General features: G+C 44.6%; 1 protein-coding gene and 1 pseudogene across 1 annotated transcript; both read left to right on the plus strand.

Moving 5' to 3' along the window:
- The first annotated feature begins 706 nt into the window (after positions 1-706).
- LOC124678967 (triacylglycerol lipase 2-like) lies at positions 707-5,209 on the plus strand. The gene is made up of 7 exons (XM_047214811.1): positions 707-847; positions 1,621-1,731; positions 1,811-1,954; positions 2,051-2,091; positions 4,369-4,448; positions 4,551-4,646; positions 4,746-5,209. The coding sequence occupies exons 1-7, from the start codon at positions 713-715 to the stop codon at positions 5,066-5,068; spliced, it is 930 nt and encodes a 309-aa protein (XP_047070767.1). The 5' UTR covers positions 707-712; the 3' UTR covers positions 5,069-5,209.
- A 3,263-nt stretch (positions 5,210-8,472) lies between these two features.
- LOC124649709 lies at positions 8,473-11,378 on the plus strand (annotated as a pseudogene).
- The last annotated feature ends 9,381 nt before the right edge of the window (positions 11,379-20,759 follow it).

Genomic DNA, 20,759 nt, shown 5'->3' on the forward strand with positions numbered 1-20,759 from the left:
CACCACCAGCACCACCTAGCTACCTCTTCGCTCGGAGTGCACTGGCCAAGCATGAGCTCTGCTGCGTGGCACGCCGCCGTGGCGGCCGTCCTGACGATCATCCTCTGCTCGCGTCTCGCCGAGACACGCGTCCACCCGAGCCACGGCGGTGGCCTGGCGACGAGGCGGCGCGACGTTGTTCCCGCCGGCGTCGGTGGGTGCGCGCTGGCCGTGGAGCCTCTCGGTTACCCCTGCGAAGAGCACGAGGTTCGGCCGCCTTGGTCTCCGACTATTCTTGACATGATCGATCAATCGATCGAAGTTACATAGATCTCCTTAATCAGTCGACCAAGTAATTAACCTATTCACTAGGATACAGGTGACGACGGTGGACGGATACATCCTTAGCTTACAACGGATACCCAGGGGCCGGCACGCCGGCGCCGGCGTGGGGCAGCCGGTGCTTCTGCAGCATGGGGTTCTCGTGGTACGTGCGCACGGTCGGCCGGGCATGGCGCCAAACATACATTTATGTTGCTTCGCTCCGCACCTTCTGATCCATGCCGGTGGATTCCGTCGTGTACACGCGCCGGCACAAAGTATATGATCTATGCCTGCCGTCATGCGTGCCGCTGGCAAAGGAAAAACAGAGTCGTACATTAATGTCCAGTGATAAGGATAAGCAGCTAACAAACTGACCGGCGCGGCGGCGTCGCATGGCATGCAGGACGGCATGACATGGCTTCTGAGCTCGCCGGAGGAGTCGCTGGCGTACATCCTCGCCGACCGCGGCTTCGACGTGTGGATCGCCAACACCAGGGGCACCAGGTGGAGCAAGCGCCACGTCTCACTCGACCCCTCGTCCCAGGTATAGATTTTTGTTTAGATTTCCTGCTTAGGGAAACGGTTTTGATATGTTGTAGCTGTTGTTGGAGGCAAAATATTTGCCTATCCTCATTAATTAAGAAGAAAAGTTTTGAGAAGAAAGTAATGAAGCATATAAACCAGGAGCGACTACTCTCCCGGTATTGTAACACTCAAATGTTTCACTCCCGCGGTAACCCAAAGCTTTGCATCGGCCCTAATGGTGTTTAGAAGGATCGTCGTACGGGCAGATTTATTGCGTAAATCTCTTGGTTCCTAATATTGCAGAAAATATTCTGCGGCGCGGGAGCGCGGCTGACAACTAATTGTCCGATAAATATTCTATTCTGAATGGACATGGTGTTTCTGCACCCGGGTGCATATGCACCCTTTATTTAAAATACATATTAAATGTATTTACAAATGTCAAAAAATACAAATAAAAATGCCTCGCGTATACCTTGACATGATACATGCTTATAAAGTTGTTTCAGCAAAAACTGATATGTTTTGTGCCCTGTGCAAAAAAGATAAATTTTTGGTGTTAAAATAGTCTATTTCTCGAAGCATTGTTTGTCTTTTTTACACAGGATACAAAAATTGTCGGTTTTATGTGAAACTTGACGCGCAGACATAGAACATGTCTCTCTACATGTTAAATTTTTTTCCTAAATTTTTTACGTTTTTAAAATATGTTTTATACATATAGGGTGCATATGCACCCGGGATCAGTTTTGGTTTTCCGATTCTGAATAAAGTTTCTTCATGGATCGCCAGGACTACTGGGACTGGTCATGGGACGACCTAGTTACCAACGACATGCCGAAAATGGTTGACTATGTCTACACTCACACTGCCCAGAAGCCGCACTTCGTTGGCCACTCATTGGTAAACAATGCTTCAGACAAGCAGCTTCGTTCGTGCATTACTAGCAGCAGTTGTCATGGCCGACTCTGCTTCTATGCAGGGGACGCTGGTGGCGCTTGCGGCCTTGTCGGAGGGAAGGCTGGTGGACAAGATGAAGTCGGCGGCGCTCCTGACCCCGGTCGCCTACCTTGCCCACATGACCACTCCCCTCGGCATACTGCTCGCCAAAACATTTGTTGGAGAGGTAATTAAGCATGTATCAGCAGCTGAAAATATCAGTGATGCACCAAATTCTTGTTCTGGACTCGAGTCTGACTTCTGCTCAATGCTGACCAACCAGGCCATCTCTGTTCTCGGTGTGGCGGAGTTCGATCCAGTAGCGTACGTCATTCTCTTTTTTTTTTCTCGAATTTTTTTTTTTTTTTTTTTTTTTTGAACAAGAGAGGGGTCCGGAAGACCCCAGAGAGAATTCATTGCATACGTGGCGGGTACAAATTACATCTAGGCCCTTTTACATCACTCGCACTGAGAAACCTAGGATTTGAAGAAAGGACCTCGAATATTACAAAAAACACCCTGGAACTAGAATAGGAAAAGCAATCAGATCCAAGGATGTCTCCGCCACCGGACGCCGGCGATCTCCGGACGTCACCGTCGAGATACGGCACCGATATGCCCAGCAGCACGCTTCCGGCGTTGCTTAGCATCCGCCAGCCCATCTCTCCTCCTCCGGGGACGGAACCACTTGTCGGTGGAGAGGCGTTGAGCTCCGACGAATGAAGCGAGAGAAGGCCTCCGTCATGGAGGTAGTAGTTGGGCCGCCTTTTCGGCCAAGGATCGCGCCGTCGACGAGGAACGACGCGTGTTCCGCACGAAGGAGCTCCGATGATGAAGCTCCATAGCACCCGAGCAGGCATGCGCCGACGAGGAAGCATCCAATCCGTTTGCCCGTCTCTTCTCGGCTTACCACCGCGGCAAACCGGAGAAAGAAGAGGGAAGGACGAACTTGGACAGCCTCCACACCGACAGAGAAGGCGGGATCCTTCCCCACGGGCCAAAATCGGCGAGCCCTTCCTCCGCTCCTCCTCGCCACCATGGCCGGCCGGAGAGAAGAAGAGACACACCTCACGGCACCGGGATCGCTCTCCCCACGCCACCACGGCCGGCCGGAGTGCATCACTTGTGCCGAGATCCGAGGAAGAAGAGGAACCTGCAGCCCACCGGCCTTATTGGGGAAGGCGATGCTGCTCGATGCGTCTCCTCCCTCCAGCCATCGGAGTAGAAGAAGAAGCAGCAGCAGCCCTAAGAAGGCCTGGATCTGGCGGCGGAGATCCCGGCCGACGCCTCCACAAAGGGGCATACGCCCAAACGGTGGCATACGCCACAAGCACACAAAGCAAACCTAAGATCTACACCTAGACTACTCCGGCGCGTCACCTTCACCGCCTCCGGCCGGCTATTCCGGCGGAGTGGCTCCGGGTCGGCCCGGTCAAGGGAAGAGGATGACCAGCTACTGTAGAGAGATGAGAGCTAACAGGGGGGAAATGAGGCTCAACACACAGCTAATCCTTTTTTTTTTTTTTTTTTTTTTTTGAAATGGGAGCATCATCCCGGTCTCTACGTTAATATAGGCACATGGCTTTTTATTACAAAATTTCCGGAAATTCGTTTTGGCACCCGGGTCTAGATGCACTCGATTTGTGGACCAATCAATTACCTCCAGACAGATGACCATGCGCGTATTTCCTCATGTATTTGGCCATGTCTGCCGACTATTGAACAGTGTTCCTAGCTGCGCATTGATTCGGTACAAACGAAGCCGAGCGTCCTGCACGAACGGCAATTTTTCCTGGACCGCGTGCAGCAAGGCCCACCTGCTCTCGGATGGGCACCACGCGGCAACTAAACTCAGCCCAGCTGGCAGCTGCGCACCACCAGCACCGCTGTTTCAACTCCAAAAAAAAAGGACACCGCTGCCTATTCGGGAGCAGCTAGCCATGGCCACGATCTATGTTTTCCACTTTTCCCCCAACCGAGATTCCCTCAAGATCGATGGCTTCCTCATTCTCTTCCGTTCCCAGGATAACGCCCCCTTCCGCTCATCTCTTGCCCAGAATCTGGCAACAGGCGGCTCGTTTGCCTTCCCGGTGGTCAGGCACGCGCTTGGGTAGTCGCCATAGTTAGGATGGAGGATGGAGAGGAGCACCTGCTGGACGGGCGGCGTGGTTGCCAGGTGGGGTTTGGGAGGAGCGCAGGGGAGCGGGGGCGGAGGAGGGGAGAGAGGCAGACAGCAGAACCTGATGCGCCTGCAAAATTTTATTTGCAATTGTCCACCGTCTGCAAGCACGGTTTCTTCCCGTCACGGCTCGTTACTACGTGCGGACCCTGCATACGACCGTATGCCACATGGATGATGTATTCTCCATTTACTGGTGCGCCTGCCTCATGCAATTCTGACTGATTCATCAATCTTTGAGCACCAAACATCGGCCCAGATAACACGTTCATCTGGACCTGGGAGCCAAAACTCCACTCCCCAAAATTTCAATATTCAGAATTCATACATCACACAATGTATACAGGCAGATTAAGTCTTCCGGCTTTGAAGTCTTCGCTCGTTGACAGGACGCGTTTTGGTGTTGGTCTTTGTTTCTGCAGGCCTGCAGTGACAAGCCTCATCAAGGAGTTGTGCCGCCATCCCGGAACGAATTGCTACGATCTCCTCAGAGATTTCACAGGTAATCAATATCTTCCGCTCAAATTGGCTATTAATCGACACATTTTCTTACAAGCAATGATATCTTTCTACTAAGCTTGTTTTCGTCTGTGTTGTATGCCAGGGAAAAATTACTGCCTGAATAATTCGGCTGTGGACGTCTTCCTCAAATACGAGCCCCAGCCGACATCCACCAAGACCATGGTCCACCTCGCCCAAAGTATGAAATCGATCCCCAATTCTAATTCTCACGCGCGCCTCTCGTACTAATTTATCGTGCAGTAAAAACACTGACGATTGATCTCACGTCAACTTACAGCGTTCCGGGACGGCGTGCTGTCGAAGTACGACTACGTGTGGCCGAACGTGAACGAGGAGAAGTACGGGCTGCCCGACCCGCCGGCGTACAACATGTCCAACATCCCATCCACTTTCCCACTCTTTCTCAGCTACGGTGGCCAGGACGAGCTGGCCGACCCCGCGGACGTCGGCCTCCTGATAGGCGACCTCATTGGCCACGACCGCGACAAGCTCACGGTGCAGTACCTGGAGCAGTTTGCACATGCCGACTTCGTCATCGGCACCTGTGCCAAGGACTACGTCTACAACGGAGTCATCTCCTTCTTTAACCGCTTCAACTAGCAACACACAAATCGCGTGGAAAAAGTGATAAGCTACTCCCAAATAAACAGAAAAAACTAGCAACACAAACACACAAGGAAGAACAGAAAATGAAAGCTAGAGGTGTGCACGATCATGGAGGTGGATGTAAATATGTGATAAGTATTGGAGCCTCATATAATTACATGTGCATTTCTATGTTTTTTTCTTTCGAAAAAGACATTTAATATGTACAATACAGCTTATAAGTGCAGCTACACCTAAGAAAAGTGAAACTCGTTACTGTTGCACTTTCTTAGCACTGAAACTCCAGTTGAACCCTCCCTTCTAGACCCTGTAATGATGATAGTACTTTTGTTCCGGATCCAAAGACCAAAGCAGTTCAGGTTTTCGGTGAGCCTCTTTGAAATTACTTTGAGTTGCACTTTCTCTATCTTCGAGAGTGCCAATGATTAAAATGTTGTGGCCATATGTGATTATACAATGATGGTTCAGCGATCCTTGTGATATGAACAAGTACAAATTTTATGCATCCTACTTCGCTCACAAGAACCGTCAGGGTGTTGCTTGTGTGTCCAACCTAAGTATGAGGCAAAAATTCGAATCATTTCCGTTTTATTTATTTGTTAGTTGTTCGAGAGAATGGTGATGATTAGAATGTTGTGTACTACATGGTACCCTGATGGTCTGGTGATCCTTCTGATATCCACAAGTACAAATATTATGCATTCTATTTGGCTCACTTGCTTGTCTGTCCAACCTAAATATGAGGCTCAAACCCGAATCATTTATGTTTTCTTTTGTCTTTCTTCGAGAGAGTGCCGACGATTAAAATTTTGTGGCATTATGTGGTACCCTGATGGTCTGGTAAGCCTTCTGATATTCACAAGTACAAATCTTGTGCATCCTACTTGGCTCACAAGAACCATCCAGGTATCTTATGTGTCCAACCTAAATATATGTGAGGCATGTTTTTGAGTTGGCCCTATATGTTTCGTGTGTCTTTATAAGATATTTTACATCTATCTGCATCCATCATTTATTTATTATTACGAACATGTGATGAACTCTTTCTTTCGCTGCCTAATATTATATGGCTTATGTGTTGAGATTTTGAAATTGTACATGGTGTACAAGGGTAGGGTTCTAGGCGTCTACGAGGAAGAGGATGACTATTTGATGCAAGTGAATGAGTTCAAGGACAACAACTATAAAAGGTACAAGAGCAGAGAGGATGTGGAAACTAGGTGAATGAACCACCAGCGAGAGGAAGAGAGGAATCGGATAAATATGCTCTTTGTCTTTCCCACTGTGATTGTGGTTCTGATGTATTTCATCGTAGTTTAGGTGACTACTTCCTTTGTAATGTGCTGGTGAACTTGCTAGTCCGTCTCGAGACATAGACTTATCTAATATTTTTGACACTTGTTGCTATTTCGGGTACTAGTTAATGTGATGAACTACGATTTTGTTGTTCTTATCTCTATTTCTGCACCAATATGATCAACTTTGTCTATTTATACACTTTTGCAAAATGTGTATACGATATTCAAAATGTATACATGTTTAAATATGGGGACAACGTATTAGAAAATAATTTTTTTGAAATGATACCCGTGGCTCACCTGTTAGGCTACTCGTGGCGCACCTATACCCGTGGCGCACACCATGCACTGGTGCGTCGCGGAGTGCTTACACGTCGGTGCGCCATGGTATGTGCACTACCCATGGCGCACTAGGAGGTGGGCTAAGGGTAACAATTAAAAGTGGTGTGCTAGTCATGGTGCGTGCATGGTGCGTGCATGGTGCGACACAAATAGGAAAATGTGGTGCACCACGTGTAACCTTTTTCTAGTAGTGTTAGTAGATGTGTGTTCTGCGTTAATGCTTGTGTGTTGCCTAGTGTGTGTTGATCATATGGCATGGTATCCTCATAAAATTTAAAAGTGGTGAGTGTATCTTGCTTGTGGATGTAAAGTGAGGCAACCAAACACAAGCACAAGTAGCTGCAAAGGCAAAGTCCAGATGACCAAATGGGCTGCCAATACATTGCAATCCATGCAGCACAGCCTACCAAATGGTTTGCGGAGGTTGGGCCAACTCTCGTTGCCATGCCAGACCCCCTCCTAGCATTTTCCAGCCCATACGAGAAACGGTTGCAGGCTACCAAACACGTCCTTAACATAAGTTGGATCGTAAGTCTTGTACCTCTAATACCCACCAAACAAGTTATACAGGTCTCAAGGAGGGATCCCAGCGGGATTTCACTTACAATGTATTTATCTTTTCTAGTTCAAATTTTACTGTCAAAATTTACACTAGAAAAAAGCAAAATGCACTATCAGTGAAACACTGAAACTTAGATAGGATTCCAGCTGACACTATTTGCTAGCAGGCTAGTGCATAGGGTATCGATCAGAATTAATCCAGGGGCCTTGATGTCTCATGTGCACGTGTCGTTTATAACAAGTACTCCGGAAAGTGATACTCGTACCTAGGTTTAGGCGCACCTGTTTTTTTCTAAAACTGAAACAAAAGCTATTAGGAAATTGCACAAAACTGAAATAAATTCCGTATATACATATTATCATCTTGATACTTACTCGTGTAATTTTTTTCAAGAAAAAATACGATTGTATGTGGCGTACATGATAATGACAAAATGTCTAAATAACACTAATAATTGGATTTTAATAGTTCAAACAAATACAAATTTCCATTTTCTGTTTTTTTGTAGGCCACATATGCTCGCATTTTTCCTTAAAATTTGCACGAGCAAGTATAAGGTAATATATAATGCGTGAATTATTTTAATATTTTTAAAACATTGAAAAAGCATTTTCGTTTTTTTAAACGGGTATGCCTCCACACATGTCCACCAAATCAGGGTAAGTATGCTTCATATTTATTAGAGAACAATGCCGACCCTTAGTTATGTAAGCATCATGCATCGGTCACTCTATCCCTGTTTGGAACTTAGCTGCAAATCGCTAATGGCATCAGCTAATAGGAATAATGAAGCTCGCTAGTGTTGCCAAATGGCAGACACTACTAAATCGAGTCACATCACACTCAAGATCGCTTGTGATTTGTTAATGCATAAACTATATTCGCACGTCCTAATCATATACGATATGCGAAGGGATATGCGCCAACAAGACTCAAGAAGCATGCATACGTGTGATTACTAGAGGCAACGTACGGCTGATTTATCTAGCATAGTTATGGTTTGTTTCCACTTGCCTCGACCCTTGAACGAATCCACCATCAAGTATCCACACTACACCAGTCACTACTGCTCACTAGGGACGTACGTGTCTATCTAGCATGGTTAGGTGTATATATACTAGATTGATTTGTCTCCAGTTCCAAGGCAAGATTGATCAGTCACTCGAGAATACGTAGGATTTATCAGCTCCGGCGACATGGTGGCCGTGGCGGCCTCGTGGGGATGGCTCCTGGGCGCCGTCCCTCTGCTCTGCCTCGCCTTCTGGCACGCCGCCGACGCGTGGTACCGCGCCGTCTTCTTCCTCAAGCATCGCGGCGGGAAGGGCGCCAATGGCATCCGCCCTCGCCTCCCGCCGGGCCACATGGGCCTGCCGTTCCTCGGCGAGACCATGTCCCTGCTCTGGTACTTCAAGCACGTGCGCCGCCCCGACGACTACATCGGCGCCAAGAGACGTGCTTACGGCGGTGAGAAGGTGGGGATGTACCGGACACACCTGTTCGGGTCCCCCACCATCGTGGCATGCATGCCGGCAACCAACAAGTTCATCTTCCAGGCCGGCAGCGACACCTTCGGCATCCACTGGCCCGTGCCGGAGCTGGTGGGGCTAAGCTCGATAGTGAACGTCGAGGGAAGCAACCACACCAGGGTGAGAGGGGTCATCCTTGGTGCCATCAACCGGCCAAGTTCGCTCCGCACTATCGCTGCCACCGTGCAGCCGGGTGTTGTGGCCGCGCTCAACTCGTGGGCCGACATGGGCACCATCGTTGCCTCCAACGAGGCCAAGAAAGTAAGCTTTTTTCTCAAAAAAAAAGTAAGCTTTAATGCTTCCTCTGATCCGTAATAAATGTCAGAAACTTAGTATACTCTTAAGTAAAAGTTATACTCAGAGTACTAAATCCAGACGCATGATCTAATTTATTATTACTATTATTATTATTAGGTACCCCTCTCTATGCATGTCAAAGCGGTAGTGCGCATCAATTTTCTTCAAAGTCAAACGTCATGAAATTTGCTAAGTATATACAGTAGAAAAAAAGCATCTATATCTACAATATCAAATACCTACTATGGGAAAGTATAGTTCTCAACTGTACTGAAAACATGTATTTGTTGTTCTAGATGTTGACTTTCTTTTTATATGCGTAGTCAAAGTTTATAAAGATTGATTTTAACCGAAAGTATTACACACTACGTTCTGCATAGACTGAGTACTTACACAAATGGTTCTTATTAGGTACAACTCAGAAATAGTTATATTTTGGTAGTATAAGAAATAGGTAAATTATAATTAAATTCGTGGGTGCAGGTGACTTTCACGAACATATGCAAGATGTTTATAAGCATGGAGCCGTCGTCTCTTACCGTGAAGATGGACCAGTGGTTCACAAGCTTGGTCGCAGGACTCAGGGCATTTCCGTTAGATTTTCCAGGAACAGCGTGCCATGATGCTCGCAAGTGCCGCCGAAAGCTAAATGCGGTGTTCCAGGCGGAGTTGGAGGACAGGAAGAATACAAATAAAAAGTACGATGATGTGATGAGTGGGTTTATGGAACTGGAGGACGAGCAAGGGAAGAAGCTAAGCGATGATGAGGTGTGGTGGACAACATTGTGTCTGTAGTTGTCGCTGGCTACGAGTCCACTGCAAGCGCCATCATGTGGGCCACATACCACCTCGCCAAATGCCCCGACGTCCTTGCCAAGCTCCGAGTAAGCAGCTTCTATAGCTTCATTATCACATATTAGTAGTCATTCACATGTACGTACTAATAGCATTGACAAAGCAAACCAGACATACTCTTTTCTTTAAACAACGAGCATGGTATAGAGGCACACACATACATCGACCACCAAAAACTGTGATCACATAGCTTTAAGATTGAAGAAGTTATCATAGACATCTTGCAGTTCGATGAAAATATATTTTCATACTAAAACAATATTCTGGTTCAGGTAAACACGCATACATAAAATTTGGAGTTTGATATATTGGGATGTGGATACAACCACTCGTCCGAACAATTATTTTCTTGTGGCAGGCTTTCAATGTAATAACATGACTCAGAACACAAATCATAGCTCATATCCTTAACCGGTTCATATATAGTTCCTGTGATAATTGATGTCGATCTGTTCATAACCTGCCCCATATTAGACATTTTATCTAGGTATATACTCCCTGCTGGCTGCCCCCCTTCCACTATCCTCCCCGTATGGATCCATCCACTTCTCCTCTCCTTTGTTGCTTTAACTTTCTCACACCATAGATACTTCGTACGCTCATATAGGTCTTTACCTCCAATCATGTTGTTAAAACATTATAATGACTCTTCCCAAGCTAAGTACTCTTCTGTGACCGGCAGGAGGAGAACATGATGATGAGCAAAAGCAAAGGTGGGCCGTCTTTTATAACACACGATGACATTCCAAAGATGAAATACACCACAAAGGTGGTGGAGGAGACGATCCGAATGGCCAACATCGCGCCCATGACGCACCGTGTAGCAAAAAGGGACGTGGAGTACGGTGGGTACACCATACCAAAGGGGTGGCAGGTGCTGGTGCTGGTGAGATCACTCCACACCGACCCAAACTACTACGAGGATCCACTCACCTTCAACCCCGACAGATGGGATGTAAGTACAATATATATGGTTTCTTATCAATATTTTCTATATAATTATTGAAGTTTGACAACAATCACATAATGAAGACTAACAAAGAATTATTAATGAACGATACAGGAACCAGCCAAACCAGGGACATACCAGGTGTTCGGAGGCGGGAACAGGATCTGCCCCGGCAACATGCTTGCGAGGTTGCAACTCACCATCATGCTCCATCACCTCTCCATCGGTTACGAGTGAGTAATAGCTAGATATTACCATTCAAATAACTATTTTAAGGGCTAGGGTAACTGCGAGTATATTTTGTATTTTTTTTTGTTGATATAGTATTATTTCTTTGCCATTATTAATTTGACCTTCATTGATTATGAATTCTAGATGGGAGCTCCTAAATCCTAACACGGAAATCGACTACCTTCCACACCCAAAGCCAGTGGATGGCGCAGTGATGAACTTTCGTAAGCTTGCGACAAAATGATCAAGCCTATGATTGCCAGTATATATCGAGAAGCTGCATCTGCTTAATTATCCCCACCAACAAAGCCAAATATATACGTATATGTTAATTTGGCCTTATTATATGATCTTGTTAGATCAACAACTATCTTAATATTGTATCTCCGTAGTCCCACGAGAGTATATATGATGCTTTTTGTAAAAGGAACCAATGCATGGAATGCTACCTTATTTGGGGAATAAGCATATATGGAATATGCCGTTGTTATTTACAACTAGTGCTTTCAGAACTTTTCTATTCGACGGGTCGACTGTACGTGAAGCCTAGTGAAAGTACAAAGTCTACTTGCTATGGTTTTGTGTGTTTGTTGACACTCGAATGATATTTGGCCGTGTGATAAGTGTGTAGGAAATTTATTTGAGCACAAGACGGATCTAGATGTTGAGGCTTTCAGATTTGCTGTGAGTGTTTGCGACAATGGAGAAGGAAGAAGATAACAAAGAGATAACCCCAGTAAATGCTACAGATATCCAACCCCATTTCAGCCCCCACCTGGTGAATGGAAATCATAGCGCGAAGGAATCTCACAGGGAGGGGGATATCTGGCTCGACATGAACATGTTCCGGGAAATATCCTCCCCTCCCCTCCCCCCCCCACACACACACACACAAACACACAAGGATTTTGGCACCCAGCAAATAGGGGGTGGTGATTGGGGCGGAAGTTTAACCCCAAAAACTTCAAGTTTGCGAGGGGGTAGGTGGAATGTTCAGTCTGCTCGTCAACTAACCAAGGCCCCATCCCCCATAATATCCGGCCCTACTTACCATCCGGGGGGGGGGCTCAACAGGTGCAACTGGTAGATTCTTGTATGGCCTATAAAAAGGCTTCTTCTTCCCCAACCAGATCTATCCGTTGAAGACTCGCTGTCCTCCATTGTTGTTGAGCTTAAACTTCGTGGATAACCCTCTCTATCCAATCAATCAACCTAATACTTTGTGAATCAAAGGATGAGGGCCCGATCTACCTATCTACCAAAGAAATTTCCAATTTGATCCCCCAACTATTCCTTAGTGGAACTTGTAACCCTAGACCCCCTTGGTGGAGATCCTTGTTGAGTGGTCTCCATGAGGCATTGCTTGGTTTGTTTCCTAGTACTTGGTGATGTCGGGAGCCTCCAATTCATTTGTGGAGTCGTGCCCCAACCTTGTGTGAAGGCCTTGCCACCTCAACCAGTAAATCTTAGTGGAGAAGTGGGTTCACCTTGGTGGTGGACTCACCGGAGAAGAAGGTGACGCATGTGTGGCGGTAGGTGGCCTTGGTGGTGCCCGTCTCTCAAACGTATATGTACTTCCCTTAGGAAGGAACTGCGTGAAACAAATCTTCATCTCTTGTATCCGCTTGGTTGTATCTTTCCCTTCACCCTTGCCATGTTACTTGTTTTCCTTTACTTGTTACGTGTTCCTTATTGGTGTTTACTTCGTGCTTTACATCGTTTAGAATTCACCACTATTGAATTCATCCACCTTTATTACCTTGCACAAGCCTAAAAACTAAAAAAAAGTATAAAAAATGAGTAGAGTCTATTCACCTCCTCTAGTCGCTCAAACTACCCGTTCAATTTGTATCAAAGCCTTGGCTCTTATTCAGGCCTAAGATAATGGGCGACGAAAATGATAAGGATAAGGGTAGTGACACCTTACCCAAGGCAGCTCATTCCGGCCAATTTGGATGACCTCGAGAAATTGGAGTCATCCATTATGGCCAAAAGAAATCTATGCTTTTAGGGTTCTTGCCATTAAAGAAATTTCATCTCCTAGTTCTAGAGCCTCTCCCAAGAAAGCTTGTGCTCCAATTCCACTCATTGAGTATGTCCCTGCAAAGGGCAAACCTCTCGAGAAGAATAAGGAGAGCACTGACACATCAACTTCCATGAAGAAGGAAGATCCTAAGAAAAAGAAGGATTCGGAGGTTAACCATGTGGTATCTCTAGCAAATTACTACACTTCGAGCCATAGTATTAAAAACCGGATCGGTTCTATGGTTTGACCAGAAAAAACTTGAACATACGAACTCACCGGTTTTATAAGATGCACCGGTATAAATAGCAAAAAACCAGTAAAAAAATATTTTACAAGAGAAATAAAACTCTAGGCCTTCAGCTAGGAAGAAATAGTACCATAGAACACCAAATACCATTTGGACTCACCATGTTTTGTGTTACATATTAAAATATACTCTATGTATGCCTTTTATAGTCATTTTATTTTGGAATTGGCTTAAATTTTAATTAAAAATTATGGCTTTTTGTCACCATCGAACCAAGATGAACCTGGTCTGACCAACGAACCAGTGAAACAATCGCCTTACCGGTTCACTCACCGGTACGGTATTTTAAACTATGCTTCGAACCCTCCTATACCCATGCCACATATAGTCTCACAAGGCCCTCCACCTACTCTTGATGCATCAAGTTTTGCAATGATTTTCCAATTTCCCAATTTGGAAGTTAAATGATTTGTCAGTCTGACATTTGCACTGCCAAATTAGGAAATCTAGAATCCAAATTAATGAGCTCTAGTATGCAACCTACATGCGCATGCATTTTAGCTCTAGCGACCTCCGGCCGCTCGCCGGAGAAAGCTAAATCAATGGCGGTTACCGCCGAACCCTAATCGCTAACGAAATCTAGGAGATTGGAGACTTACCGTGGAGAAAGAAATCAGGCGCTCCTGTCGGCAGAGGAACGCTCCGAGACCTGGAATGATCCGCCCAAGTCCGGGAAGAAGAGGCGCAAGCATTGGAGGCGGCCGCCGGAGGGGGTGAAAAACCCCAACCAAATCAGTGAGCATAGGTGAAAGAGCATGGATCCCCTATGTGTGGTTTTGGTAATTAATGGTAATCCATATGTACTAATGGTTGCATTAAGTTATATTTGTAGGAGTTGTCCATAGGAAATGCTTGAACCATATGTTGGCTTCAAGGTTGCAATAAGATGAAATGAGGTGCAAGTTCAAGATAAGCCAACTCAAAGAGATCATATGATTGAAGCTTGCCATTCATATTGTGCTCATGAATATGTGAAGACTAGGAAGCCTTGGCGCGGCGACACGCCGCGACCGTTGTTGCACTTTGTTCAACGATCACTTAATAAGGCTCTAAGTACCTAAATTTGACCGTAAATCGTAAATGTCGCACTAATTTGACTTGCGATTTTAATGAAAGTTTATACGTGCAGTCGCTTTTATGAGATAAGTTTTTAACTGTGATAAGAAAACTATATATCATTTTTACCTCAAAAAATAAAAGGTGTGCTTGACAGATCCACAACAGAGGACAATATATAACAGTTAATTTCTGGCCCACTCTTGGTACCGTTTTCTTGAATTTTTAAAGTTAAATTACCAATTTAGGATTAATTATGCAAACATACTTAACAGTTTTTTTTTGAATTGTTATGAATATTTTCTTTGGATTAGAACGCAAGAACATACGGTATACTTTAAATAAACAAAAATGTAAATAGAAACATTTTCTTTCTTTAAAAATCATAAATAAATATTTTAGAAAGTTTAATAAACAGGTAGTACTAATAGAATAGTGAAGACTAAGTTAATTAACATCGATAAGTCTATTTTCTAATATATTTCTGCATTAAACTTTTTTTTTACAAGAAGTCTTAGGAATTCATACTTTAACGCAACTGTACGTGCTAATTCTCAGTCAATATACGTACTGAAGATGTGGTCTAATCCAGTTACGCACACGCCGTGAGCCTGTGACGCCTGACACGAATATGGATGCAGCAAGTGCGTGCTGCTACGGCGACCGTCTCCGTTTGTGCTCCAAGCTGTCATTCCATCCTTTATCCCCTTTCTCCTCTCTCTGAGACCCGACACAGCGGCGTGGCCTCCATATGGATTCGCGTTGCGGTGGCGGCGGCGGCCGGACACGCGCTCGGAGACTGCGTTGTGAGCCCCGCTGTGGTGGGGAGTGGGCATTCACAGGCTCACAGCGCTAGCGACCCAGCGTCCATGGCTAGCGAACATGCCTCGGTAGCTGAAGGCGTGCACCCTGAGCGCGAGGCAGACTACGCCGAAACTCAGCCACTCGTTGCTGATGCATAGAGCGCGCCGGCAATAACAGAGAGAGCATGCCGCGCCGGCGTGGCCAATCGTCGTCGGATGCGACGGCCATTGGAGCTGGAGGAAGAAGAGCTGGACATGCGCAGCCGGCGCACGCACCAGTATCATAAACAGAGTCCAGCCTGACGGAGGATTTCGCCAATCTGGTGTCGTCGTCGAACCACATGCAGCAGCAAAAATCAATTTAGAAGGTGCCCTCCTTTTATGCTATCTTTCTCTAGCCTAGGTTGTTGCTTTTTTCCCGAATGAGCCTAGGTTGTTGCTTTTCTTTGATTTGGATGGCTATGACACCGGCGACCAAAGTCCTGATTCCATTGACATGCAACCAAAATAGGTCTTATACCATGTAAAAAAAAGTTCTTATACATCATCAGGTTACAATCTCCAAGTTTAAGGGAAAGTAACAAACAAAATTATACTATCTATATTAATCAGCACATTGGTTTAGAAACCGTGAGCAGATGTATGCTAACTGAAACTTTTCCAAGCATAGCCTTTTTTTAAGTAAGAAAGAATGAACACTTATTCCGATGTTCTCTGTTTCCTTTTTAAGGCCGTTTAAGGGGTAATAACAAAAAAAATGTTATGGCCAAATACACAACAATCCGAACATGCTGTAATAACCGCAATATGTCGGCTCGCAGCCAAGCGAGCATGGTGATTGACAGCAACCTTATAAGAAGGCGTAAAAGGTGTAGCATATACTTTTTTTTTTTGAATAAAGGTGTAGCATATACTGAAAACAGATAGGAGACACCAATCAGAATCAGTGTATAATCACCAAAATGATAACAATTAGCAAAGCAGCCACGAATCTCTGCAGCTCCGAGCGTGTCTGTGCAGCTGTGTGTGCGAAGGAAAGGAATCCGAATCTTCGTATAAAAAACATGAATGCTAACTGAACATGCAATTGATGGTAGCTGAAGTCAAGCTAGCTGCATGCTCAACGAATATGTTTAGATATGTTTGGAAGATACAAAGTGTAAGGTGTGTGTTATCTGAACACTAACTAAATAATACACTAATACGTAGCTGAGAAGCTAACTGAATACTAACACGCCATTTAACCGAATGCTAGCTGTATAAGTAGTAGTTGTACTTTGGATCTCACACTATAAAAGGCTGAGTTCATTTTAGAGTAAAACAATAGGCTAACAGCCGGACGGATCATATTTGTTAGTTTTTTTTTGCTTGTCTAAGCACCTGGAAGCACACACTGGTCTATAAAATGTTCCCTAGGCAGGTGAATTTCAATTTGACTGGTGTATATTCCAAAAAAAAAAAAAGCAAGCTCACCTTGCTGATCAGAACGATGAGCCACAAAGGTAAGAATAGGAAGAAAAGTACCATTGATAGCATGTAAAAAAACAGCACTCATATGTCAACACATAGCTGGAAGCTGGCAATACAGTCTACATTGTTTGAAGATAACACAAAAATAGTGCACCCTTACACACAGGTAAGTGTTTACAACATGATCTACTAAATAGACTTATTATGCCATAGCAGAAACAAAGTTGCATATGTCCTAGACGAAGTGTTCAACATTTGGGGCCACGGTAGCTTACATGGGCACATCGAATGCGGCATCTGCAATCTCTTTCTGTAGAAAGCTCTGTCAAATCTGTCAGCCACATCGGCATTTCGATCCACAGTCTGATCGACATAATATACATGGTAGTGCACCATGCAGTACACTTGTATGTAGTAATGGCCCTGCGAACATATCATTTAGTCTCACCTGTAACTGTATCATATGATTTTATGGATCCAAAAGGATCCAGCATCTGTTCAATTACTGGAGTTGAATTTGCGATCAAACATAGCCTCCTTGTGTACAATATACAGGCAAGAGGAACACACATCTCTCCTAATTTACAATCTACGGCTAATAGAAGCACAGTTTGCACGGAGGGATACATAAAGAGATGCTCACACACGCAGTGTTTAAAGATTAGCAAGTATTTCTTGGTATACTATATTCCTTGTTTCCGCCGTTGTCTCCCTATTCTCATCAAGTGGGAGCACCTTTAATCCCTTCCAAGAAGTTACCCTCGACACAAAAACATAAAGTTCACCATGAGAAAACGTAGGCTTTGGCAAATAAACACCAAGTTTGTATTCAACAAATATTAGAAAGAAATTACGCTCATAATATGGGTTCAGCAATGTGTAAACATATGTCTGTTCAAACTTCAAAGGTACAAATTCTGTCAAGTTTTTGTACCTTACTATATGGTGTTACTCAAGAAAAGGAAAAAAACTAATGCTCTTGTAGTTTCAGGAGTGGATAATTTTATTTTGCGAGATGTTCACTCATTTTGATCATGTACCATCCTTAAACTTCTTCAGGTCTTTGTGCAAGGAAGATATGGATGAAGACTTTTTTCACATCGTAATTCATTTACAGGTAAATCTACCCAATCCATTCATCCCAGAGTCCAAATAAAGGACAGTAGTTGTTAGGATACCTCAACTATGCTAGTAGGCCTTCATACTTCTGCTAGCTAGTTCCATATCGAAAAAAAAATACTTCTGCTAGCTAGCATCAAATAGACAGTCAAGAGTTCCAAGTTAGTTCTGACCTTGTGTCTTGAAAGAAGTGTTCATATTAAATGAGACTGGAAGGGTTCATGCTAAATCCATGCGCAGTTATAAGAACTAAGCTGTCGGATAATAAACTTGTTTCTTCCATAGCTCATATATAATTTCACAGTACTTACTATCTAGCTAGTGCATTTCTGTATCGATCTAAATGACCAAAATATTTTAAAGTTACAGTTCATGGACATAAATGGTTACTTAAGCTGGGGAGAATTTTTCAAAAATTATGAATGCAAACATCTGTAGCATATATACTGACCAGGTTCCAGGAAGGCTAAACACTTTCGAGAGTTCAACAATCCTAATTGATCAATTAATCCTGTATAGATGGAATCTAAACAAAGGCAACACACTAAGTAAGAGCAGGTTTGCTGTTTGTGCAACTTCAACAATCCTAATTGATCAATTAATCCTGTATAGATGGAATCCAAACAAAGGCAACACAATAAGTAAGAGCAGGTTTGCTGTTTGTGCATTTCTTGTATGTACTTATTAAAGTGCCAACACTACCAAAAATACAATGATATTGAATCCGATTTAGAACATGTGGCTTCATGTATTCTTACAGGACATAGTAAACCACACGAGTATACAATATTTGTGCCTAACATGTGTATTATGCCTAACATGTGTATTAGAATATCCTTGGCATTTTTCTAATAGATTTTGTTCTTTTAATTTCCATATTCTTGCAGTGCATTGGAAAATGGCAACATTATATGTATATCAAACCATAGACACACGATCAGAGCCAATTAGAAAGGAAAAGAGGATTACAGTTAGAACATAATTGAAATGAAACAAAATCTGACCTCTTTTGCACAACTGGCTTTGTTTTAAGGGCAAAATATGGCACTTGTAGAGAGGAACAAAACATGGACTTCCTATGACCTTGAATCGGGAGCATCGCATACCAGACAATTAGAGAAAAATTTGGCCCAACCTAGGCGGGCTTGGAATAAAAAAAAATACGGTGGCCAGGAGAACATATGTCTACAGAACTAAAGGTAGTCAGTTGGAGAACTCCAGCCGTTGAAGCAGGCACGCGTCCGACCTGCCGCTCGGCAAGCTCCTTCTGGAGGCGATCTTGATCAGCGCCTGTCACCACGGGACCGAGGAAAGGAAAAAAAATCAGCCCAATCACAAGAAACGAAACGACCAGTCCGTATACTTTCCAGGGACAAAAAAACTGATGGATTAGAGGGGGAGAGGAAGCAGGAGAAGGGTTAGGGTTTGTTACCGTTCGGGATAGAATCAAGCAGATCATCATGGGCAATGCTCCATGGAGGCGTCCTAGGTGATTCCCCAGGATGCTTCATCCTGGAGATCTCAGCGGTGCCGGCCATGGCAGCCCTCCTCGTCATCGCCCATGGCGGACGCTGCCATGAAAGAAGGATCCTCCCATAGCCGTATTGCCTCAGGAGGGGTAGAGCCCAGGTCCTCCTCCACGCCATTAATCGCCTTGGGAAGAAGATGTGGGTGTCAAACTCATCCGTGCGGGATGCCGACTCAGGAGGGGGAGAAACGTGCAGCACCTGGGGAGAAGGGGCGCCCCATGGCTACCTTGTTGTGGGAGAGAAGGGCAGCTCGATGGCTGTCTCTGCACACCCCTCGTCAACCAAGGAGGGAGAGGAGCGGAGGAAGATATCGACCTCCATGGGAGGATATGGGTCGCAGAGATTGGGAATATTAGAGATTTACTAGCAAAAAAGTGCCCGTACGTTACACCGGGGAACACCGAAAGTTGCTACAATTATTTTTTATTAAAAAAATTTAGCCATGAGAAATTTAATCACTGTAAATTCCAATTTTCTTGAAGGGACTCGTCTACCGAAAATATATCTTGATGGTTTTTTTATACCGATACGGAAAAGACTAAGAAGAGATAGATATGGGTAACATTTTCTTCATGGTTTATTTATATTTATTTTTAGTCAAAAACAAGAGTGTGGCGTGATTGCTTAAGGCGCCTAGTACGATTAACCTCGGCGTGATCAAGATTCTATTAATGTAACAATCAGAGAAATATCAAAACAATTTGTCTTCAATCAGTTCATCATGTTTAGCCCAATACGAAAGCTCCAAAAATGTCAAAAGAAAAATATAAGTACCTTATTTGTTTACTCATAAAATCTTTGTGGTGGTTGATTAGGTACTTGTTAGAAATTACACTTTTTTCTCAACATAGAACGAAGATGTAGCCCAACTCGTTTCTTTATTTCACCCCAAATAGAAACATATCCCAGCAAGTGTCCACTGTACATGATACATGAAACCTATCTTCCCAAATCGCACGCTCCCAGCAGCCATGGCGGCGGCAGCTTAAGAATAATTGTAGTCCAGACTCCTCATCGACCCAACCCAGTGGAGAGTGGCATCGCTACGACGGCGGCATATCGGCCTAGCTAGAAGATTAGTCAATCACACTGGTGATGTGCTTGTCTCTGAGTCTCAGACATCAGCGTCACCGGCGGCGCTAGCTAGACTCCACCACGCTCCCCGGCCTCAGACGCACCTGCATCTTCTTGTAACCTTCCTTAACCCTGCTTGTCCCCAGCCTCGTGCATGCTCCAATGATGGCGCATTGCGCGCCGGTTGGCCCTCCCCTCGTCACTCTTTCTGTTCTTGGAAAGGATGTGGCCTGTGCGGGTC

The sequence above is a fragment of the Lolium rigidum genome, chromosome 1 (assembly GCF_022539505.1).
Source record: "Lolium rigidum isolate FL_2022 chromosome 1, APGP_CSIRO_Lrig_0.1, whole genome shotgun sequence".
Lineage (NCBI taxonomy): Eukaryota > Viridiplantae > Streptophyta > Magnoliopsida > Poales > Poaceae > Lolium > Lolium rigidum.

What these genes read in the sequence shown, in the direction of transcription:
- LOC124678967 (XM_047214811.1), top strand. Translation starts at nt 713, where the DNA reads ATGACATGGCTTCTGAGCTCGCCGGAGGAGTCGCTGGCGTACATCCTC. An exon ending in CACTCGACCCCTCGTCCCAG is followed by an intron (nt 848 to 1,620) that starts GTATAGATTTTT and finishes ATGGATCGCCAG; the next exon opens with GACTACTGGGACTGGTCATG. An exon ending in CCAAAACATTTGTTGGAGAG is followed by an intron (nt 1,955 to 2,050) that starts GTAATTAAGCAT and finishes CTGACCAACCAG; the next exon opens with GCCATCTCTGTTCTCGGTGT.